Source organism: Plecotus auritus (assembly GCF_963455305.1).
Source record: "Plecotus auritus genome assembly, chromosome: 2".
Lineage (NCBI taxonomy): Eukaryota > Metazoa > Chordata > Mammalia > Chiroptera > Vespertilionidae > Plecotus > Plecotus auritus.
Window position 1 is genome coordinate 166,586,033 of NC_137771.1, and position 25,218 is coordinate 166,611,250.

The 25,218-nt window shown below is 42.9% G+C and overlaps 1 protein-coding gene across 5 annotated transcripts in view; it reads right to left on the reverse strand.

The window, feature by feature from the left end:
- The window catches only part of B4GALT4 (beta-1,4-galactosyltransferase 4), a 38,948-nt gene that overhangs the window by 1,599 nt on the left and 12,131 nt on the right, over positions 1-25,218 (reverse strand). For 4 of the 5 annotated variants that reach the window (XM_080656809.1, XM_080656807.1, XM_080656806.1 and 1 more), the window contains 5 exons: positions 23,191-23,583; positions 19,808-20,040; positions 9,511-9,698; positions 3,437-3,559; positions 1,033-1,137 (listed from right to left, as the gene is read on the reverse strand). In XM_080656809.1, coding sequence (XP_080512935.1) covers positions 1,033-1,137; positions 3,437-3,559; positions 9,511-9,698; positions 19,808-20,040; positions 23,191-23,443 — 902 coding nt within the window. In that variant the 5' untranslated portion in view covers positions 23,444-23,583. Of the gene's footprint in view, positions 1-1,032; positions 1,138-3,436; positions 3,560-9,510; positions 9,699-19,807; positions 20,041-23,190; positions 23,584-25,218 lie in introns of those variants that run through there. The other variant, XM_080656810.1, reaches the window with a different exon arrangement.

A 25,218-nucleotide genomic window follows, 5' to 3' on the forward strand; every position in this document is an offset into this window, starting at 1 on the left:
TAACGTGGGTGGTGAACTGAGCTGGTCCCAAGAGCCCAGCAGAGAAAAGCAATCCACTTCAGTTACAGTAACAATGTGGATGGAGATCAGAAGCACAATGTTGAGCTAAATAAAGTCAGGGGAAGATAATACAGCAGGATTTTACTTAGAGAAAATTGAGAAACATGCAAATTAAACAATCTTTTGTGTAGGTATACAAATATATGGGAAAACAAGAAATGGCACAAATAATTATAATTATCACAAATTTTCAGGAAATTGTTGCCTCCTGTTTTGGGGAGCAGATATGGGGAGAGCCACACAGGTAATAGGCATACATTGGGTGGGGGACACCACTAGTGTTCATGATATCAAGAATCTTCAGATTTTTCATATAATTTATAAGTATTCTTTTTTTATCTATTCAATAATAATTTTTTTTATTTAAAGAGAAAGATGCATGCCTATGGACAGAGATTAGTAAGACAAAGGGAAAACAGAAATATTTATTTTGTTAAAGTGGTAGATTCTAACAAAAAGGCTAAAAGCCCACTAATATTGTTTTAAAATGTAGACTTCAGAGGGGTGGAGGAAGACTAAAAAGGGTCAATGGGGAGGAAAGGGGGAAATATGTAAGACTTTCAACAATAAAGATTTAAAAAGGAAAATGTAGACTTCAACAAAAGGGTCAAAAGCCCTTTAATGCTATTTTAAAAGTTAGGGGAGCCCTGATCGGGTGGCTCAGTTGGTTGAAGTGTTGTCCGTACACCAAAAAGGTTGTGGGTTCGATTCCCAGTCAGGGTCATATGCAGGTTGTGCATTCAATCCCTAAGTTGAGGAATGTTGGGGAGGCAAGTGACTCTCTCTCTCTCTCTCTCCTTTCCTCTTTCTACAAATCAATAAAAACATATCCTCTGGTGTCTGTTTGAAAATTACCCCAATAAAAAAGCTTTGAACAAAATAAACTGGCTCATCTGATCGGATTCCGCAGTGTCCAATATTGACAGAAGGGACTAAGCAGGTAGCCGGCAAGGCTCGGAAGCCAGGACTTACCGCCCTATGTTCACCTCATTGCCTGGGTCTCTAGTATGGAAGATCATTGTATATTTACCCACATCAGGCATTGGCCGGATTATTTTCATTCTATGAAGCTCAACCCTAGAAAAAGAACACAGGTGGTTAAAAAAAAGTCTAGTCTACTTACCTACCACTAGGCACTTAAACAGAATCATCTGTAAAAATTTATACACAGGTGCGCACACACAGAGTCACACATAGCTTGCTTATCTGCATATTAAAGAAAGAATATTGTGCACAGGGCCTATAGTTTTCTTATAATGTTGGGCCTCAGGAAATAAGTCCATCAAAAAAATCACACTTAACATTTACTTTTGGGGTACAAAGAAGATGTGTCGATTTATAGTATGTCATTTTCCAAAAGCAACTGAGAAAGTACATGTTTTAAAACATCATGATTTAAGGTATATAAATGTATATAATCACTATGTTGTACACCTTAAATTAATATAATATTGTATGTCAATTGTAATTGAAAAATAATTTTTTTAAAGTGTGACAAATAGGAAAATCAAGTCTCTTAGGATCCCAGTTTACTTAGCGCTTCCTCCTTTTAACAAAGTAATGATCTTTTAAAGTCACAAGCTATAAGCCCATAGAACCTAGGTTCAAATCTAGACTTCGTTATTTACAATCCTGGTAAGTCAGTTCATTGTTCTAGGTCCTGGTTTCCCGTCTATAAAATACCAAGGGTGTTACAGAGGTGATCAGACAGGCTCAACTGAGAGTCTACAGGAGCATGCTTTGCAAACTGCAATGTGATATGTAAGTGCAAAGAAGGGTGGTGACCGCTGCACAGGTGAGCCAAAAAATATTTAGTAAATAAATCTCAACCAACTTTTATGTTAAAATCATCTAATCATCCATGGCATTAGTTGAGAATCATTCTGAAGGCCCTGATGTTCTTATCAAACAAAAGCAAAAGCCCTAACCGGTTTGGCTCAGTGGATAGAGCGTCGGCCTGTGGACTGAAAGGTCCCAAGTTCGATTCCGATCAAGGGCATGTATCTTGGTTGCGGGCACATCCCCAGAAGGAGGTGTGCAGGAGGCAGCTGATCGATGTTTCTCTCTCATTGATGTTTCTAACTCTCTATCTTTCTCCCTTCCTCTCTGTAAAAAATCAATAAAATATATATTTTTTTAAGAAAAAAGCAAAACTTGGTGCTTCCCTGGACCTTGCAGCCAAGGAGCAGCGGGAAAAGGGACAGTGATGATACTCTTAGGGAAACTTTGGTCAGGGAAATCCACTCCCCTCCTGCCAGAAACATCCCAGACTCTAAGCTTACACACGGGGACAAGACCAGCAGGGAGCCCTGGCTTCTTTAGGCTGAAGCAAGGGGCAAGTTCTGGCAGTCACATATATATTCATTCAGAATCCCAGCTGACAGAGTTCCTTCCCAAGAGACAATGGCAGGAGGAAAGGGGGTCCCCTGATAGCCAGGAAGGCCTTGTTATTATAAGTCTAAAGACACTAGCCCTAGCCCGCTGGCATGGCTCAGTGGTTGAGCATTGACCTGTGAACCAGGAGGTCACAGTTCGATTCCTGGTCAGGACACATGCCCAGGTTGCAGGCTCGACCCCCAGTGTGGGGCGTGCAGGAGGCAGCTGATCAATGATTCTCTCTCATCATTGATGTTTCTATCCCTCTCTCCTCCCTTCCTCTCTGAAATAAATAAAAATACATATATTTTAAAGATACTGGCCCTAGGCTCTTGAATAATTACTTATCTCTGGGAGGTAGGGATACTGATAGCTATCTGCTCAGGGGAGGAAGAGCTGAGAGAAGAGGTCAGATATATTCCCTCTGAAGCCCTCAGAGCAGAGAGCAGTCCAGGAGAACCTGAGGGTAATGCTAGCAGCACGGAGATCGGCCTGGGAGGCAGGCAGCAGCTGCTCCCAGGGTATGCGGGGCTGGCTAATGCCTGAGAGGAACTCTTGGCCGGCTTCAGGTGTGCAGCACCATAGGCTGCTGGCACTCCCTGCTCTGGGCACTGGGAACTAGGCAGGATTCCCTGGGTTCTGAGAGAAAGCACAGGCTTACAACGAGCCCTCTGGCCACTTTCCTCAAATTGCAGCTTTGCATTCACTGGCGAGACCCTTCTCAGTAAGCAGTGCTCACGGACAAGTCCACAGAGACCTCTGTCAACACTGCGGGCCTCTAACACCCGCGAGCCAGGAGCAAGCCACCTTCCATCATTTCCACACTGCCAAGGTCAAAGAGCAATTTGGGCATCTTCCCTCTGCCCCCGACACCCTTTATACCCAAATCTGCGGCCTCGTGCCCTGCTGGACTGGCATCTATAGGAACTATAACACAGAGGTTTCCAGAACCATCACTGACCACAGAGCCCCGTGAAGGGGACCTGTCTCTGTTGTTCACCTGAGTCTGAGGTCATCGTCTTCGCCTCCCCATCCCCAGTAGCTGTTAGAGAATCCATTCACCTTGAAAAATTGCTCTCGGCTTAGGGCAGTAACACCCCCAAAATATCCATTGTAACGCAACCTGGAGCAGAAGAGAGGAGAGAAAAGGTAAGAACATTAGCGCAAAGGCTTTTTGTTCTCCACAGACACTGGAGAAGTCTCTGATTCAGGGCCGGCATTCTAGGAACTTGAAGACCATGCACTCCACCCATTCATTCCTGCTGGGCACCTGCCTCCTGACATTCCTGGCCTTGCCTGTCTGGCCTCCATTCCTGTCTAGACAAGTGCTCACATCTTCTCACTAAGCAAGGTGCCACCCACCTGTTATTGCTAATGTTTAATGTTTGCGTGCAGAGGTCGACAGAAGTACCTGTAAGTGTGCACCATACCATAAGATGTGGATGACAGATTTCATCCCATTTGCCAATCCAACGAGTAGTCGTAGCTACAGGGCACTGGGTTAAGAAGGATTCTGAAGCTGCAACCAGGTTCAGCATGAATAAGTGTCACAGAGAATATACTGGTATTTTTACTTTCACTTTGTTTTGGGTGGGGGTAGAGAGCAGGAGACAGTTCCTGCTCACACATTGCATGCAAATTTCCACTCGCAGCATGCAAAGCTCCATCTCAGAGCCTGTTCCTGAAGAACCCAATACACCTCAACTAACCATGACATTTCTGGTTTGAGCAATTAGGTAGATGATAGTGGCTTTCGCAGAAACAGAGTATACAGAACAGTAAATTATGTTTTGAATAAGTGGAGTCTGAGATGTCCCTGGTGGTCAAAAGGATATGGGGTCCAAGTTCAAAAGAGAAGAGAGGCTAAAGAAAGATATGGCTGTGGAAATAAGCTGTCAAGAGGTGGTACCCGGATGGCAGGGGTAGGGGAAATGCACTGCCAAGGACAGTGCAGCAGATGAGAAGAGGACAGAGGGGGGAGCCATGGGGACACCCACAAGAAAATGGGGAAAGAGAAGAGATCAAGAGGGACCAGAAGGTACCACCCAGTCACATAGCACTCTTATGATTACTGGTGGACTAATTAGCAAATCTGAGACATAAAGATATCCCTCAAGATAACACTGCAACAATTCAGAAATGCAAATGAAGGCAGCTTAATAACTTAGATGTCATTGAATAAAAGGATGTGCATATATGGAGGATTTGTAATTTTAACTTTGGTTCAAAGTGCTCTAGGACCTATGAAATACTTCTGATTTTCTACATAAGAAGAAAAACCAAAAGAAGAGATCAATAAACACATAGACACGTGCCATCTAACCGGTAATTTGTGGTTCAACCGTTTGTTTCTATGTTCTGACCATAGATGGGGAGGACCCTGTAGAGAGCGCCTGGGAAGGCACATGAGCATTTCTTTAATGATTGTCAGCTGAATCCAATGGCATTGGCAAAGCAGCGTCCTGGAAACACGCTTGGCCAGAGGCAGGAGTGTTGTCAGCTTGACCTTCAGCCCAGGGGCCAGGGGGTGGGTTTTGTTATTTAAATTCAGCCAACCACCAGGAATGAATATGACTGGGGTCCGCCCAAGAATGTGCATAATCTCCTTTGTCTTGACCTTTAGTAAAACTTCCTGGTTTTTGCTGCATAAAATAAACACACTGTATTGGCTTGGCGTCCCTGTCCCTGTCAGAGGACAGTGGTCCCACCCAGCCCCAGCTTTTTCCTTCCATCTCTGTGTCTGTCTCTTTCTTTCATTTTCTCAATCCCCAGGAGCCCCTACTCAAGAACCGGACTGCTCTCTAGCCGCACTGGACATGGAGAGAAGAGAAATATTCACAGGACCCTGTTTAACCCATAATGGAAACAGATTTACTTATATACCCTCAACCTAAAATTCTAGAAAATTGTGTAATTATAACCTAAAATAAACAAAAGGAAAGTGCTCAGAAGGCAGCTATTACTGCCCAAGACACTGAAGACAGTGACCTGTTGCCATGGTTACTGGAATCTTACTGGGAAGAGACTCTTAACTACCTAAAGACCAGTAGCTTCATCAGGGCAGAGTGGAAGCAGGGCCCAGGCCTAACCTGCCAAGCACCACGGAGGGGGCACCAGGAGAAAACCAGCATTGATGATCTGATAGGGATCTATGAAGAAACCACTGTGCACCCTGAGCAAGTGGCTGGCTAAACTCTAATCCCTGGGCCCTGCCCTCAGGGCTTATAGTCTAACAAGAGGTGAGCATATCAGGATTCTGAGGAAGGAGACACCACACACCGGAGGATTCAGACAGGTAGAAAAATGGGGCACCTCTAGGTGGCCAGGACTTCATGAGGAAAAGGAAACAGGGAGAAAAGTGCAGGCTGAGCAGCACCTGGAGACGGTTCAGCTGGGGCGGGAAGTGCAGAAGGAGAGCATCGGAAAGGGAGGCTATAGAACTCCATGTCTCTGTGGCCTCCTGGATAGCAAATGTCTATGTGTGTATTGATCTTTGCTTTTGGTTTTTCTTCTTACTATTTAATTGGCCCTGGCACAGTTTTATTTCTTCCTAAAGGGCTGTAAGATTGGGAAAATGTAGTCAGACAATCACAGTAGAGTCCCTGAAGAAAGCAGATAGATGCCAAGGGGATTCTTGGCAGTAAAATTTGCCACAGGCTGGTCCAGAGCTCTATCACTGACCCACAGTCAGTGGGTGAAACAAGAATCTGAGACTGGTGGGGCAATTTACTTTAACTTCCTCTCTGCATGGGTGTAAAGTGAAAACATTTCTTGCACTTATCATACTCATGTAACTGTTGTGACAATGAATAAAGGGCATACGGATTTAAGTTCTGTGGCACACTGACAGGGAGCAGACACACAGTTACCATCAGGGAGCAGACACTTAGCTGCCTGCCACCAAAGCTGCCAGCTATGGAGGGATTCTGCCCAAAGTAGTAAAGGTAAACGGTGGGGGAAGGTCATCATTAATGCATGCTTCTCCATGGCCACAGAAGATGAAGCAATCCTATATACTAAAAGGCTAATATGGAAACAGACTGAACGGCGGAACAACCGAACAACTGGTCGCTATGACATGCGCTGACCACCAGGGGGCACGCGCGGAACATGGTAGGCAATGGCCGCAGCAGGATGGTGAAGCAGGTGAGTGGGGGGCGCCAGACCAAGGTGGGGCGCCGGTCACTGTCATCGGGTGAGCCTCTAGTGGTTACTGAAAATTCTTTGCTCCTGCGCATCATGGTCCCGCCCAGTGCTTGCACCTGCTGCCGGCGCCAGCCCTGCTCACACCGGCTGCTGGCGTCCAGCGCCAGCCCAAATCACTCGGCACCCTCAGTGGGTGCAAGAGGCAGCTACTGGCCCGATCACCCCTGAGGGCTTCTCCACTTCCCCCTGCCCCTGAGGGGCAATCAGGGCAGCCGCTGCTGCTCTCACCTGCTGACCGCACTGGCCCTGCTCGCACCCGCTGCTGGCGCCAGCCCCAATCGCTCCGCACTGTCAGCAGGTGCGAGTGGGACTGGCGCCGTCAGTGCATGGAAGCGGTGGCGGCAAGAGTGGGGCTGCTGGCAGACAGGGGGCTGGGCCAGACAGGGGCACGGAAGATGGGCCAAAACCTGCCCCTGTGCCCACCACAGCCTCGTGGCCCACAGTTCCTTTAAAGGTGCATGAATTCATGCCCTGGGCCCCTAGTTTAAATATAACAAAGCAAAGAAATATAAATGACAAACAAAGACCAGAGGAAAATTTCAACCAGATGAGAAGATTAAGGTGGGAAAGATATTAGAACTCAGATCTGCAAATAAGATTCTTTTCAGTTTGACCGGTGTGTCTCAGTGGTTGAGTGTTGACCTATGAACCAGGAAGTCCCAGTTTGATTCCTGATCAGGACACACTCCTGGGTTGTGGGCTCAATCCCTAGAAGGGGGTCTGCAGGAGGCAGCCAATCAATGATTCTCTCTCATCATTGATGTTTCTATCTCTCCCTCTCACTTCCTCTCTGAAGTCAATTAAAAATATTTTTTTTAAAAAAAGATTCTTTTTAGTTTTAAAAAGGAAGATATGGAGAAGAGGGTAAAGGGGGGATGAATGATAGAAGATTTGAGGTGATGAACACATAATACAATATACAGATGATGTAGTATAGAATTATACATCTGAAACCTATATAACTTAATTAACCAATGTCACCCCAATAAATTCAATAAAAAGGAAATTAATTTGGCTCAAAGCTTCTTGCAACCAGAAGAAAAAGGAGGACACATTCAATCCCCTGATTCACATTAGGAAAACCTGCCAGTTACTCAAAAAAAGACAAAGGCTCTCTGATAGTTACAAAAGAAATGTCTGGCCAGTTACAATAGCAAGTCAAAACAGCAATATTTGTACAGGGACTGTTTTTGTCTTTGTTTTTTTTATTGATTTCAGAAAGGGAGAGGGAGAGAGAGATAGAAACATCAATGATGAGAGAGAATCATTGATCAGCTGCCTCCTGCATACCCCCTACTGGGGATTGAGCTCAAAACCAGGACATGTGCCCTGACTGGGAATCAAACCCTGAGCTCCTGGTTCATAGGTTGAAGCTTAACCACTGAGCAACATTGGCCAGGCCAGGGGCTGTTTTTAGAGTGAGTAGCCTCTGATGAAATCCATGATTGTGACATGGAAGTTTTATTCAAAATCAATTCCCAGTAGCAATGCCCAAGAACTCAGTTTCTGTGGTGCAGCTTAACATACAAACTAGAACTCCAACAAAAGGCCTGCGCTTAAAACAATCTTGTGTTTTGCTCTGGAAAAATAAATACTGTGCAATTGTAATTTCTCACCACAGATGTTTACTTAGTGTCTATGCCAAGGGTTTGACATGCAGGTATGCTGAGCTGTAGACAGTGCAAACATATCAATACCTGAGTGAACAGGTGGTTTTACATGTTCCTGAAAATACACGGTGCCCAGCTGTGATACGCTGCTTTCTTCAAGGCCTAGGTGGCTCAGAGATCAGAAAACAAAACCTCCAGATAATGAGATTCAGGTCCGTGATTCTCTTCCAGAACCTCCCCAAACCCTGTGGCCCCACCACATCTGCCCTCATTCAGGCACATGGCATCTTCACCCCCTCACAGCTTTTTCTCCTCCTCCTCCCCCGAGTCATTACCAAGCGCTCATAGTTAAACTTGCTAAAGTTAAATGCAAAATTGATGCAACTCCACTGTAGCTGTCTCCCCACCAGCACACAACAGGGAGCCCTTTGAGGGCAGGCACCGGGCCTATTCAAAGTGGTCTCATGGCCTGGAGTACAGTGAGCACCATAGACTTGAGCACATGGGAATGGCAGGCTCTGGGGAAAGCTGACAGGTAAGTGTGCACACACAAGCGAATATACAGTTCATTCGTAGAGAATTTTCTTGGTCACTATTTCCCCTAGGCTGTGCTTAAATAGAAGCTGGTATAAAATAAGGTTGAAAGGCAGATATCCCTCTCCTGGGGGGCACAAGAAATGGGGAATGAAGACAGAAATGGGGGTGCCTAGCACTTCCCACGGTGGCTTTGAGAAAAGCAACTTGTCCTGGGTGTTCTGGCTCCTGAGCTGACTGCTCAGTAGATACTCCCCTCCCTACTCTCCCTCAGAACTCGGGGGAGATGCCACCGTGTGGAAAGAGACGTCCCATTATCACAACAGAGACCTAAGAGCTGAACTAAGGTGCACACATTTGTTGCCTCCAAGAGGGAGAAATCAAGGACAGACAGATAAGTTACTGGAATTCTGCACAGTGGGGGGCAGCTTGAAAAAGTTCCAGTGTGTGGATCTGCAGGTGAGGCTGGCCCTGGTTTGCAATGCCTGCATTATTTTCCCTCCTGTTCTTTTCCTTTTGTCTTTGAGCTCCTCTGTCAAGGCTGCTGTAGGGCTTTTTTTCCTCAAATGAAAAACCTGATTTCTCATATTTCCATTTTGAACTTTAAGTGATATGTCATGTGCCATTTTTCTTAGATCTCATTTTCCTAGGACACTCTGGGCATGACATCGCACACAGTCTTGGTGACAACAGGGCAAGCAGGCCAGGAGCAGAGCCGCCTTACCTGTACCCAGTGCTGTTCCTGCCCACCACCAGGTGCTTGGGCTGATCCTCACACCTGTAAAGATTCAGGTCATTCTCGGGCACCAGGTCCACATCGTGGAAAATAAAGCAGTCCCATATTTCATCCTTGAGAGCTTCTATATAGCCCACATTCAAGAGTTTGGCTCGATTAAACTTTTTACTCCCAGCCTGTAGATAGAGAAGTGAAAAGTTGAAAAGCTCCTGAGACGATTTCACAGTGGGCCCCCTTCAGTTCAGATGCAGGAGCTGGTATGAATTAGTCCTGCTACACACAACTAGTGACATGAAGAAGTGACAGTAGGTGCAGTAACAATAAAAGACAGTCTGTTTCTTAAAGTTTCATACATACTTAAATCCCATAACTGAAAAACATACCTTGAAATGAGTTGTCGTTTAATGGCTATAGAGTCTCAGTTTTGCAAAATGAAAAAGTTCTAGAGATAGGGTGAGCAATGTGAATATACTTAACACTACTGAAGTGTACACTTACAAATAGTTAAGGTGGTGAATTTATATTATGCATTATTTTCCACAATTTTTAACCCATATATAGTCCAAAAAATTGTATACACACTTTAACAGCTGGTAGCTCAATTTTGAAAATGAAATGTATTTTAATAAACACTGCCTTTATAATTATTCAAAGAGTGTGTATACATTTTGGGGGATACCATATGTGTGTGTGTGTGTGTATATATATATATATATTTTTTTTTTTTTTTCAAATGGATGTGAGGGCGATCTGGCTGTGACATCTGTCACCCCATTGATTGCCAGGGTTGATTTGCTAATCTGGCTGGCTAGGCAGGTGTCCCCTTCCTTCCTCACCGCTCCATGCTCATCCCTCCCAAAGCTGCATGCTTCTTCGTCAAATGGGGTGACCTTCCCCAATGGAGAAGAGGACTTCTCTTTGGTCAAGGGTATATGAGTAGCTTCGCTCCTCTGCAAGAACCTCTAAACAAGCTTTCAAGGTCCCATAGTTTTAAAATACAAATGAAAATAACTCAAAAAATTTAAAATATATCTTTATTTGTTCCATGTAAAACTACAAAACCTTTCTTACATACTAGTCATACTGATAAGTATCACTGCTTGACTGTTCAACTCTCAGCTCATCCCAATCTTATCCTATGTAATCAATTTACACTAAGCTTCCAAGAGATATAGCTTGCCAGAAAAGACCAAGAGTTTGTGACCTGCCCTAGCCAGTGTGGCTCAGTGGGTAGAGCATTGGCCTATGGAGTAGAGGGTCCTGGGTTCGATTCTGGTCAAAGGCATGTACCTTGGTTGCAGGCTTGATCCCCAGCCCTGGAGCATGTGGGAGGCAACCAATCAATGTGTCTCTCTGGCATTGATGTTGCTCTATCTCTTCCCCTCCCTTCCACTCTCTCTAAAAATCAATGGAACAATATCCTCAGGTACGAACTAACCTAAAAAAAATTAAAAATTGAAATTAAAAAAAAAAAGTTTGTGACCTGTAAACAAAGAAGGTTACTGATAGTATTTCTAAGCTACTTAAACGTTTCTTAGAATCTGTAAGAAAATCCTGTTTTCAGGTTTCACAGCGGGAGCTAATCCCCACAGTGACCCCCCCGCCCCCAGAAGAGATTCATCACTGGGTAAGAAAAGAACACATTTCGACCAGTAGTAAGATCAGAAGTAAAGCATGAAAAAGATTTCACAGCATTAATATTTTCATGGCTGTTTAGATCAAATTCCTTCAGAATAAATTCCAGCTCAATAAACAGTTTATCATAACAAAAATATAGGCAGTTCTCTCAAAAAGTTTCCACAGTACTCTTCTGAAAAGACTAACACAAAGCAAACATTTTTCTACTCATGAAATATATACATTGGGAGTAGCTGTCCTGAGAAAAAAACTCAGAGTGACTAACAATGTTAAAAACAAAAATAATTATAAAACAATAATAATAAAATTTTGTTTCAAATAATAGGCATTATATATACACATTAATTTTCAAGAGCCCCAGTTTATTAAAAAATATACATTGCAGAGCTATATATACCCTCTGATGTGTCAAAAGTTTTCATTAAACAAATATTACTGGTTATAATCAATAATAAGGATGCAATTAATGATTTCTGCTTGCATTTTTGGCATTTGTAAGGATTTGAGGGGAAATTTTTGAATGGCCCAGGGCAATTTTGAAAAGCTAGACATGGACATTTAAGTTCATACCTTATTTTCATTCAATAAACATTAATACCAAATAAAGGTATCTTTAATTACCCACTCCACTTTACGCTAAACTTTTCAAATGCAGCGAACACTGACACTTACTGTGTTCCTACTAAATCATGCTTCTGGAAGCCAAATAAGTAAATCAAGAAACAAAAAAGGGGGGAAGGGGGAAAAAATGGCGGTGGAATAGACGAACGTGTTCCGAGCCTTGTCCCGGAGCAGAAAGAAAGAACAGCTGAGGGTCGCACAAGGAGTGTTTGTTGGCAAGTTAAGGGACAGCTAAACTCCAGCAGAAGGTGGGGAACTGCTAGACAGGGTTCCCCTGACCTGGCAGCCCCCACTGCGGCTGGGTTCCCTCCCGGAGCTACGGGCTTGGACGCGGAGACTGCGCCATCTTGAAAGGAAAAGTGGAGCTTATTGGAAGCCTGAAAATCCACAACTGCGGCACCCACCGAACAGCTGCGATCCCCAGAACACTGGTCCCCAATTGGCGCAAACATGCGGATTCAGAGGAGCTCTACACTCCACCACGGAAAGGTCAGATTTTGCCTAGGATAAGGTGAGGTCTCTGGTGCCGGCGGGAGAGAGAAACACCTGTTTTGTGGGAGCTGGAGGACCAGGGAAGTCTGTGCCTACAAAAATCCGTGGCTGTTGGGGCTGGCGTGATCCGTGAATGTGGAAGGGGGTCCTCAGAGCTGCTAACAGAAGGGATCTCTAAAAAGCAACCCATTTTGATCTAATGTGCAGGGACAGCCTAAGAATTTCAAAGGTGTGCCAGCTGCTTAGACTTGTGCGCAGACCCATTGTTCGCACACTTGGGCTTTTTCCTCTTCAAATCCTTGCTTCTGATTACTAAGCCCAATACATAGGATCACCCAGTTGGGGACACCTGGGAGACTGCAGGGGAAAGTTGTTTTTCTGGAACCTGGGGATCAGAGTGGGGAGTGACCATTGGAGAGCCAGCTCTGAGGCAGCCCACTCCCACAAACCGGTATTGAGTGCCACAGGGAAAGAATGATCTAAATCAGCCATGGGCAAACTACAGCCCGCGGGCCGGATCCAGCCCGTTCAGCTGTTCTATCCAGCCCGCAGAGCCGAAAGAGCGAAGGGTTCTCTTGCTCTCCCCTCCGCTCCTTTACTTTGAATTTATATTAGTTCACACAAACACTCCATCCATGCTTTTGTTCTGGCCCTCCGGTCCAGTTTAAGAACCCATTGTGGCCCTCGAGTCAAAAAGTTTGCCCACCCCTGATCTAAATACAGGCTAGAGAGGCCAAAGAGGTCCAGAAGTCAATCCAGAAACACTGCCACTCAGGGGCTGAATCACAAATTGACTCTTGTGTAATCAAAAATAAAGGAATACGAGAAATTAAGACACACCGCCTGCTTAAAAATCAGGACTGGCTTACAACACTGAGGAGCAGTGGAACGCAGGGAACTGCAATACTGTCTGGACTGAGAAACAGGCATGCCAAACAGAACAATAGAGGAAGTGAATGACATTCACTACTGCACATTTTATTTTTTTTATTTTCATTTTTTGCATCTTTTACTCAAGAAACTAATTTTTTTCTTTTTTCCTCACTTGATTTTACCTTTTTAATTATTACATTTTTATTTTCAATCAGTATCATTACTACTACTATTTCACCTTTTTTTTAAAGTATCATTTTATTTTCTGTTTATTTTACTTTGGGATTAGTGTTCTACATTCTATTTTCATCTTTCCTTTAGCATCGTTTTACTCTATCTCAACTCTACCTTTATGCCATCACTCTCTTCCTAACCTTTCCCCTTTTTGTGTCCTGTTTATCTTACCCCTTTCCTGCTTTAGATTTTCCCTATTCTTTCGGTTTACCCCCTGATAAAATTTCACCCTACTTATATATCTAATCTACAATCCCCTGCTCCAAGTCCATACACACCTCTCTCTTCACTGTCTTAAATATCCAAAAAATTGTTTTTTTCTTTGTCCTTTTGTTGTTGTTTGCTTGAATGTTGATTATATTGAATTTTTATGCTTTTTTGTGAGATTGTTTTGTTTATTCTTTTTGTCTGTTTGTTTTTTTGTTTGCTTTGTTTTTGTTTGTTTTTTGCTTCTGTTTTCCCTTGCCTCGCTTGATATTAGTTGGTGTTGTAGTTTGTATTAATCCCCAGGTACTTGTTGCTGGCATTTGCTGGGATTAGTGGTTGTTCTATTGGAGTTTTCTCCCCAAATACATAGTTTGTTCCCCTTTCTCTCTTAGTCTCTTTCTTGTCTCTCTTACTTTTTTTTTCCTTTTCCCAGTTTCATTTTTCACTCCTTTTTTCTTTTTCTTTTTCTTTCTTTCTTTTTCCTCTTCTTCTTTCTCTCCTATCCCCTAGTTTGCCTTTCTCTGGTGGTCACCTTTATTGGAGGTTATTAATATCATGAATACATTTCTGTTCAGTGCCGTGTGTGTTGTACCTGGTTGTGTTGTATTTTGTGCCTTTAAATCAACGCAGGAGAGAGAGAACTACTTAACCAGACATCCGGAGAAGAGAGACCATGGGGAGACAAAGAAACAGCCTGCATATGAAAGAAAAGCAGGCATCACCAGAAAAGGAAGTAAACAAAATGGAGGCAAGCAACCTTCCAAAGGAAGAATTCAGAGAAATGGTCATAAGGTGGCTGAAAAGAATGGAAGACAAATTCAACAATATGAGTAAGAACCAAGAGGAAATGAAGAAGAACCAAGAAGAAATGAAAAATGACATCGCTGCTGTAAAGAACTCAATAGAAAGCATCAAGAGTAGACTAGAAGAAGCAGAGGACTGCATCAGTGAGCTAGAAGACAAGATGGGAAAAAATACCCAAGTAGAGCAGCTTCTAGAAAAAAAAAATTAAAATGCAGGAGGAGAGCCTAAGGGAACTTTGGGACACCACGAAACAAAACAACATCTGCATAATAGGGGTGCCAGAAGGAAAAGAAACTGAGCAAGGAATAGAAAACCTGTTTGAAGAAATAATGACAGGAAATTTCCCTGATATAGGGAAGAAAACACCCACACAAATCCAAGAAGCTCACAGAGTCCCAAGAAAAATGAACCCCAAAAGAATGACGCCAAGGCACATTATAATTAAATTGGCAAACACCAACGACAAAGTAACAATCTTAAAAGCGGCAAGAGAGAGACAGAAAGTTACCTACAAAGGAACCCCCATCAGACTAGCAACTGATTTCTCAACAGAAACTCATCAGGCCAGAAGGAAATGGAATGAATACACAAAGTCATGCAAAGGAAGGGTCTGAATCCAAGAATACTGTACCCAGCAAGGCTACCAATCAAAATTGAAGGTGAAATCAGGAGCTTCACAGACAAAAAAGGACTAAGGGAATTTATTACCAGCAATGCAAGAAATTCTAAAGGGTCTGCTGTAAAAAAAAAAAAAAAAGAAAGAAAGAAAGAAATAGGAAGCGAAGAAGGAACACAAGGGTAAAGAATAAAAATGGCGACAAACAAGTACCTATTAATAATAACTTTAAATGTAAATGGATTAAATGCCCCAATCAAAAGACATAGGGTAATGGATTGGATAAGAAAACAAGACCCATATATCTAAAGTCTACAAGAAACCCACCTCAAAAAAAAAAGACACACACAGACTGAGGGTGAAGGGATGGAAAAAGGCTTACCAGACGAATGGAAATGAAAAAAAAGCTGGGGTAGCAATACTTATATCTGACAAATTAGATCTCAAAGTGAAGGACATAACAAGAGATAAGGAAGGCCACTTCATAATACTAAAGGGAGCAATCCAACAAGAAGAAATAACTCTGGTAAACATATATACACCCAATACAGGAGGACCCAAATACATAAAAAATCTCCTGGAGGATATCAAGGGAGAGATTGACAGCAATACAATCATAGTAGGAGACTTTAATACCCCATTGTCACCATTGGACAAATCCTCTAAACAAAAAATCAGCAAAGAAACATCAATCCTAAATGACTCACTAGACCAGATGGAATTAATTGACACCTTCAGAACATTTCACCCCAAAGCCACAGAATATACATTCTTCTCAAGTGCAATGGGTCATTTTCAAAGATAGACTATATGTTGGGACATAGGCAAAGTCTCTTCAAATTCAAGAAGATAGAAATCATATCAAGCATCTTCTCAGACCACAGTGGCATAAAATTGGAAATCAACTACAATAAAAACAATCCAAGGAAATCTAACACATGAAGACTAAACAGCATGTTATTAAACAATGACTGAGTTACCAGAGAGATCAAGGAAGAAATAAAAAACATCATGGCAACAAATGACAATGAAAACACTACAATCCAAAATCTATGGGACACAGTGAAAGCAGTCTTGAGAGGGAAATTCATAGCTCTATAAGCATACTGCAAAAAACAAGAAACAATGGTAATAAATTACCTAACCCTACAACTCAAAGAGTTAGAAAAAGAGCAACAAGAAAAGCCCAGTGTAAGCAGAAGGAAGGAAATAATAAAGATAAGAGCGTAGATAAACGACATAGAGACCAAAGAAACAATACAAAAGATCAACAAAACCAAGAGCTGGTTCTTTGAAAGGATAAACAAGATTGATGAACCTCTAGCTAGGCTCACCAAGAAGCAAAGAGAGAGGACCCAAATAAACAAAATCAGAAATGAACGAGGTGAAATAACAACAGATCCCACCGAAATACAAAGGATTGTTAAAAAACACTACAAATAACTCTATTCCAACAAGCTGGACAAACTGATCAACCTGGAGGAAATGGACATACTCCTAGAAAAATATAACCTTCCAAAACTCAATCAGGAAGAATCTAAACAGCTCAATATGCCAGTAACTATGGAAGAAATTGAAGCAGTCATCAAAAAGCTTCCGGCAAACAAAAGCCCGGGGCCAGACGGCTTCACAGGAGAGTTTTACCAAACATTCAAGGAAGAACTAAAACCTATCCTCCTCAGACTATTCCAAAAAATTCAAGAGGAAGAAACACTTCCAAGCTCATTCTATGAAGCCAGCATCACCCTAATACCAAAACCAGATAGACAACACAATGAAAGAGAATTACAGGCCAATATCCCTCATGAACGTAGATGCCAAAATCCTCAACAAAATTCTAGCAAATCGGATCCAGCAGTACATCAGAAAGATCATACACCATGACCAAGCAGGATTTATCCCAGGAATGCAAGGATGGTACAATATCTGCAAATCAATTAACGTGATACATCACATAAACAAATTGAGAGATAAAAATCACATAGTCATATCAATTGATGCAGAAAAAGCATTTGACAAAATCCAACACCCTTTCTAGATAAAAACTCTCAACAAGGTGGGAATAGAAGGATCGTACCTCAACATAATAAAAGCTATATATGATAAACCCACAGCTAACATCATACTCAATGGGCAAAAACTAAAACCATTTCCCCTAAGAACAGGAACAAGACAGAGATGCCCACTCTCACCACTCCTGTTTGACATAGTACTGGAAGTATTAGCCATTGCAATTAGACAAGAAGAAGAAATAAAAGGCATCCAAATTGGAAAAGAAGAAGTAAAGCTGTCCTTATTTGCAGATGACATGATATTGTACATAAAAAACCCGAAAGACTCCATCAAAAAACTAATAGACTTAATAAATGAATTCGGCAATGTAAAAGGATACAAAATTGACGCCAAGAAGTCTATGGCATTTCTATACACCAATAGTGAACTTACAGAAAGAGAGACTAAAAAAGCAATCCCACTTACCATCGCACCAAAAAATTTAAGATACCTAGGAACAAACTTAACCAAGGAGGTAAAAGACCTATACGCAGAAAACTACAGGACACTGAAAAAAGAGATAGAGGAAGACGTAAACAGATGGAAGAACATACCATGTTCATGGATTGGGAGAATCAACATCATTAAAATGTCCATACTACCCAAAGCAATCTATAGATTCAATGCACTCCCCATTAAAATACCAACGGCATATTTCACAGACCTAGAAAGAACTCTCCAGAAATTCATCTGGAATAAAAAAAGACCCCGAATAGCCACAGCAATCCTGAGAAAGAAGAGTAAAGTAGGAGGGATCTCAATACCAGATTTCAAACTGTATTACAAAGTCACTGTTCTCAAAACAGCCTGGTACTGGCACAAGAACAGACATATAGATCAATGGAATAGAATAGAGAATCCAGATATCGACCCAAACCATTATGCACAATTAATATTTGACAAAGGTGGTATGAACATACAATGGAGTCAAGACAGTCTCTTCAATAAATGGTGTTGGGAAAATTGGACAGATACATGCAAAAAAATGAAACTAGATCACCAACTTACACCATACACAAAAATAAACTCAAAATGGATACAGGACTTAAACATAAGATGGGAAACCATAAAAATACTAGAGGAATCCACAGGCAGCAAAATCTCAGACATATGCTGAAAGAACTTCTTCACTGATACTGCCCCTAGGGGAGAAAATAAACAAATGGGACTACATCAAAATAAAAAGCTTTTGCACAGCAAAAGAAACCATCAACAAAACAACAAGAAACCCCACTGTATGGGAGAACATATTTGCAAATGTTATCACTGATAAAAGTTTAATCTCCAACATCTACAGGCAGCTTATACAACTTAATCAAAGGAAGATAAAGGATCCAATAAAAAAATGGGCAACGGACCTAAATAGAATCTTTTCGAAAGAAGACAGAAGGAAGGCTAAGAGACACATGAAAACATGCTCAAAGTCACTAATTATCCAAGAGATGCAAATCAAAACGACAATGCGATACCATCTCACACCTGTCAGAATGGCTATCATCAACAAATCAACAAACGACAAGTGTTGGCGAGGATGCGGAGAAAAAGGAACCCTCGTGCATTGTTGGTGGGAATGCAGACTGGTGCAGCCACTGTGGAGAACAGTATGGAGTTTCCTCAAAAAACTGAAAATGGAACTCCCATTTGACCCAGTAATCCCACTCCTAGGAATATATCCAAAAAACTAGAAACACCAATCAGAAAGGATATATGCACCCCTATGTTCATAGCAGCACAATTTACAATAGCTAAGATTTGGAAACAGCCTAGGTGCCCGTCAGCAGATGACTGGATCAGAAAACTATGGTACATCTACACAATGGAATACTATGCTGCCATAAAAAAGAAGGAATTCTTACCATTTGTAGCAACCTGGATGGAATTGGAGAACGTTATGCTAAGTGAAATAAGCCAGTCAATGAAAGAAAAATACCACATGATCTCACTTATTTGTGGATACTAAAAAACATTATAAACTGATGAACAAAAAGATAGATACAGAGGCAGTAAAGCATCAAACAGACTGTCAAATTACAGTGGGAAGGTTAGGGAGAGGTGGGGGAAATAAGAGATCAACCGAAGGACTTATATGCATGCATATAAGAATAACCAACGGATGTAAAACATTGGGGGGTGAGGGCATGTATGGGAGTGGGGTGGGGGGGGGGCAATGGTAAGATATGTACACATATAATACCTTAATAAAAAAATAATAAAAATAAATTAAAAAAAAACAAAAAAGGGGGGAAAAAGAAAGTGAAAACTAAACATGTTTTACATAATAAATAGTGGCAAACTTAAAGGCAGAATGGTGGAGAGGTTCATAGAACTCCATGCTATTAACAGACAGTAGTCTGTCAAATCCTGTCTAGATCCCCAGTAAGTAGCCACGCTCAATAATGCAAAACAATTCCAACAGCTCATTGTGTAGTGTATAGCGAACGCAGAGGGAAACGTGGTATATCTCAGGGGGAAACTGTAGGGCAGCCACTGGCGAACATGGAAGGGCTCACAACAAAACAGGCTTCCTCCAGAGGTTTACTGAAGGGGCAGTGAAGTTTCCCAGCACTTAGCTCCATCACTCCACACTCTGGGACAAGAATTTCTTTCACTCCTTTCAAGGATGAACCAGGTAAGAGATCCCTCCTTTAACCATAGTGTGATGTTCCTTTTACCCAAGATAGACAGATGGCCAAGTACCTCAGAGAGAGGAGAATCTGAGACAGAGCCTTGGTCTGTCCCCACACTCACCTGGTGGATGATGTAGATGCCATATTCCAGCTGCTGCCTCTGCAAGAAGGGATGAAGGTGTTCTAGCAGGTACATCAGGTGTCTCTCTCGGTTCCGGTGTGGAATGAGGATGGCAACCCGCTGTAAAGCCTTACATTCCTCAGGGTGATACCGGCCTCTGTGCACTTGGGGATTTTCTGCCTGCACATCTTCCAGAGTAAGATCTGGTTTGAAAACGAGCTTGTTCTGACCTCCTACAATTAAAACAGGACACAAGAAACAACAGTAGCTCTCTCCTTAAGTGTTGATAGGCTGGCATGATCGAGTACACATGTAAGCACTTAGAACATTACCTGGCACTCTATGAGTGCTAGCTTTTATTATTACTACTTCAAAGCCTCATTTGGTCATAAACTGCAACTGTAGAACGATGTGACTCAGGTTTTTGGCTACAAAAGCCAGAAAGTGACATATAAGAGCATTCCCTTTTGGCTGGATAGCCAACTTCGGCTCAGTGATTCAGCCATAAATTAGAAATGCATTCTGTCCTGATGACCCTGGTGAAAAGCAAAGGGCAGGACTAGACTAACTTCAAATGTGCTCCATCCGCTTTTCCTTCTCAAAGTTCCAAAGGAGGGTGAAGCCTCTTACAAAATCAAGAGTGTTCCATGGGATCAAGCTCATGGACAAGGCCCCTTTCCCACTCCTTCCCTGGGCTCTTAGGAGCTATCCTAGCTCCTTGGAGGTAAAACAGCACAAGAATGTAGAAACTAGCCTCACTCCCTAACCTAGTGAGGGCAGGCATGTGCCACGGTAGCAGACATCCCCAATGGAGCATTTGCTCTGCGAGTCCGGATGCAGCCTGGTGGGATGAAACCCAGGAGCCCTCCGTGGTCACCAATCTCATGCAAGGCTTTGAAGATCAGGCTGAAGCCAGGGACCCTCCTCTTGGGTCTGAATGAACAGGGAGTACTGACTGGTAAGAAATGAGGCAGAGCACACGGAACTGAGCCACACTTCCTTAAAGCTCCATACACACTGGTCAGGCTGTAAGATCTCAAGTTGCTTGCAAGTAGTGTTCTCCTCTCCTGAGCCAAACAATTGCAGGTCCTTCTTATGTATGTCACGGTGCCTCGCTCCCTGTGACCATCCCCTACCCTGGCTGTGGCTGCTGAGACCAGGCTCCAGCGTCTATGAAGTAGTTAAGACTCTGCCAATAGCACCAAGGGCAAGTGATTGTTTCCAGCCACCTAAGGAGAGTAGTTGCTGAAGGCTCTGCATGTGACCAGAGTCGGCAAGGCACTGAGGCCCTAAAAACAAACACTAAGAAAAGGAGTAAGGAGAAAGGCAAGCTGCTGGGCCAGCTGCCAGGCCACAGAGCTTCTGGGCGATGCTGGTGTGGCTGTTGAGATGGTTTTCTGTGTAGCCTGTTAATAAACCCCATCATCCGAGTTAACCTGCTACGCCTCTCTTCTCGGCCCCTGAAAGAGCCCCATGCAACAGGTCTGATATAAGCCAGTCCCCTTGCTCCCTTTCTCGTTGCCATAATTTTTTATGACCCTAACTTTCCAATAGCTGCTTCCACGTCCTCTATCAGCCTCCCTACCATCCTCAGTTTTTGTTCCTCTGGCCCACCTTCATCCTTCTCTAATTATGTCACCCTCTTAATCCTAAATCTTGCTCAGTTTTGTGTCACAGCTCACCTATTTTTGTTGTTGTTAATCCCCACCTGAGGATATTTTTTCATTGATTTTCAGAGAGAGTGGAAGGGAGGGAGGGGAAGAGAGAGAGAAACATCAATGTGAGAGACACATCGATTGGTTGCCTCCTGCTCCCTCTCTGACTGGGGCCAGGGATCAAGCCTGTAAACCAGGTATGTGCCCTTGACCAGGAATCAAACCTGCCATCCTTCAGTGCACAGGCCAATGCTCTAACAACTGAGAACGCAGGCCAGAGCTGTCCATCTATTCTTATAAATGCAGATATGGCTTAAATATGCTGTGAGGATTTTGAACAAGGAGGATAATAGCGTCAGATTTGCATTTCAATACCTCATTTTCCTATCCCAACTTGTGTAATTTCTGAGCAGAATAATTCCCTCACACAATTTGGTGTAACATTTTGGCTTTTCCATAGGTAGAGAGAAGCATGCCAATACAAACACAGTACAAGACTGTGATTCAATTAGGAAAGAGGGTCTGCAGGTTTTTGTAAAGTTAAGAGCAAACAGCCTCCGAAGAGCCCCAGGCTGCCCCACAGAGAGCTAATTTCGTGTACACAGGGCTCTGCAGACTGGAAGGGCTCACCCTGCCTGCATCCTGCCCGCATGCTGTGCCCTGGGGAAGAAAGACTAGCGTATGAACACACTGTGGTCAGCACAACAACAGAAATATAGGCAGACATACAGGGAGCATGAGATTAACTCTGGGGTAGTCCCAGAAACCTTTCGGGGAGAGAAGTTATCTAAGCTAGACTTTTGGTTAATAAACAGGAATCCATCAGGCAGATATAAATTGAAGAAAAGGCATCCTGGGAAAAGGGAACAATATCTAAGTTCAGAGGAGTGCCTGACAGACTATCAGCATTTAATGTCCTAAAGAATCAGAGGAGTGCTCGAACCTTTGTGGGTTATATACAATATCACAGTGGGGTTGTTCTAATTATTTGTTCACTAAAACCAATTTACTGTTGATTTAAACTGAAAGGCAACACATCAAAGGGGAACATACAACATATTTAAGAAATAAGCACTAAATGCAACACTGAAGGACGGACTCAGTCCTGTCCCTCCACTCCATACTTTTGGTCAAAGGGATGCTAGCAGATGGGGCACAAATGGAGGCCTGCCTGGCTTATATTTCTCCACTTGTGGTCGGCAGATGCCAGGAGAGAAGTGCCCAGGCCAGCCCATTGGTCCCAGAAGGGTCCCAGACACGTGGAGCAGGGCCACCAGCCTAGGCCAACTGACCCCGAGCTCACGCCACAGACTTGTGAGCTAAATAAATAAATCCTATTAACGTTTGCGGCTGGATAATAAAAGTGGGTGTGTGCCTATAGTGGAAGACTCTACATCAGCCATATGGGCACAGCTCACAAACATATCGTTGAACAACGGAAGTTCAGACACGAAGGAGTACAGAGTGCATGTGTCCAAGTACGCAGAGTTCAAAAGCAGGGGAATCTGTGGGTGGTGTTATAATCTTGAAGTAAGGGTCGTGACTGAAAGAATGGGAACGCCTAGGGTTCCATGAAGATTCCATTTCATAATTTACATACCGCTACACAGGTATGTTCATTTTGTGAAACTTAGTTGTTCTGGTCTTGGTTCTTTTCTGTATATGTATCTAATAAAAAAAAATTTATGTAGCACTTGGAAAAAAAAAGAAAGAAAGGCAAATACTCACTGAGGTGTGGAGAGACAGAAGGGCAGTTGTCCAGGTCTGCTCTTTTCACAGAGGCTTCGTCAGCCATAGTTTCTTTCTTCCCCAAAACAATGGCCTTTTTGAAAGTAGTAATGAAATCCTTCGCTTTAGGAATCTCCTGAATAGCACTCACAAAGTAGTTACTGGTGGCCCACCCAACCACCGTCAGGCATAAAGTAAAAAGCAAGAGTAACCGGAGTTTGTAGGAAAGGAAGGGAGTCACGTGGAAGCCCATGTCTTATGTGAGCAGATGGGTCACGCCGCCTCACTGCGGGCAGGAAGCTTCCAGTTCAACTTTTCCAATCGGAGTGCACGCTCGGTGACAGCTGAAGACGCAGTGCCTGTCTGTGCTCAGTAGTTCTGCTCCAACAATCTCTGGAAGGCAAGCACAAAGACGTGTTTCAGATGGAAATCCTACCCTGCGATGATTCACGTCACACGCCAGCAGGAACTGAAAACCTATCCCCCGGGGAACCTAACTGACAGTAATGGGAGTTCTCCAGCGAGGGTTTAGAGATCAGAAACTCAGAGGCTTTCGAGCCAGAAGGTCCCAGCCATCTATACATCACAGGAGTTCTCTCTGGGTCATCACCCAGGCTGTCTGTCACCCAGGAAGAAAGCCAGGCCCAGATATTGGGGGAGGAGAAAGCAGAGACTGGAAATGCCCCCTCAGCGTTGAGCTGGCACAGCCTAAAATACAGCCTTAAGGGTCCTCTTCCTGGCACAGCTGTAAGAGAAGGTTAACAACCTGTGATACCTTGTTACGGAGAACAAGACAGAAGCTCTACTCTGTGAGAGCTAGAAAAATGTGTTCCTCAAAAACAGGGATGAAAAATAAAGGATTTTCACAATGAGGCACTGAATAGGCACATCCCAACAGGTGGGGGAGGGGGCAAGACACATAAGAGAAGGCCAGCGCAGGAGTAAAACTGGTTACAGTCAGGGGTTTTGATTCAGACAGAAACTACAGCTCCACGAAATATTGGTCCTGAAACCTGTCTTCTTAACTATAAAAATGGGGATAAATAGAGTACCTACCCGGAGAGGTTATTGTGGGACTGGATGACCTAATATATTCATACATCACGTGTTAGCCCACCTCCTGGTATACAGGAGGCACCCACTACCTGGTGACAATTGCTGTTGATATTGTTCTATGCTTTACTTTAAGTAACTCTAGGTTAGGGATGGCCAACAGGCAGACACACTGGAGGTTGGCAGAACCACCTTTCTATGTTTTTCACTGTCATTTGATAAACTGCCATGCTGATTTCACACTTAAGTATGAATTCATCTCTGAGGCCACATAGCTGAGGGCCCAGCTGGACCATGGCGAGTGCACTAAGGTGATGAAGGCTAGGTGGTCAGTAGCAATACCCCCACATCCTCTCTGCATTGCCAAAACCACATCTCTCCTCAAATTCTAAACATATTAACAGAAGAACTCAGAAATGCTAAAGCCAGGGCATAATAATCTCTATAGCCAAACATATCCTCAATTACATGAATAGAATGAAGACCAAAATATTTTCTATACCAAGTGATAACACAGAAACGCTTATGATTAAATCTTAAGTAACAAAAAAGAAACAGAGAAAATAAACTCTATATATGTGTATGATTGCCACTAAAATATAGAAATAAGAAAACTTTAGAAAAAAATATAGCCAAAAGCTAGCAATAATTGTATCAGGAGTATGGGATTAGCCAAGGGTGTATTTTTCTCTTTTCTTTTCCAAATTTTGTATGATCCACTTCTGTCTTTTTATAATGAAAACAAAGTTGCTTTTAAATGAGATGTAGGGATGTGGTAATTTACTATGAAAAATAAAAACAAAGTCTTAGCAACTTTCAAAAAGGCCTCATACTTACTGAAGGTTAGTATTTCAAAATGTAGCTGTAGGCTAATTTGAGGGAAGCCTAGAAAGCATTTCTCTCTAGACACAACCTAATAGATGGAGGTTAGGTTCTTGGATCAAACCACAAAAGAGAGTTTTTGACCCAGCAAGC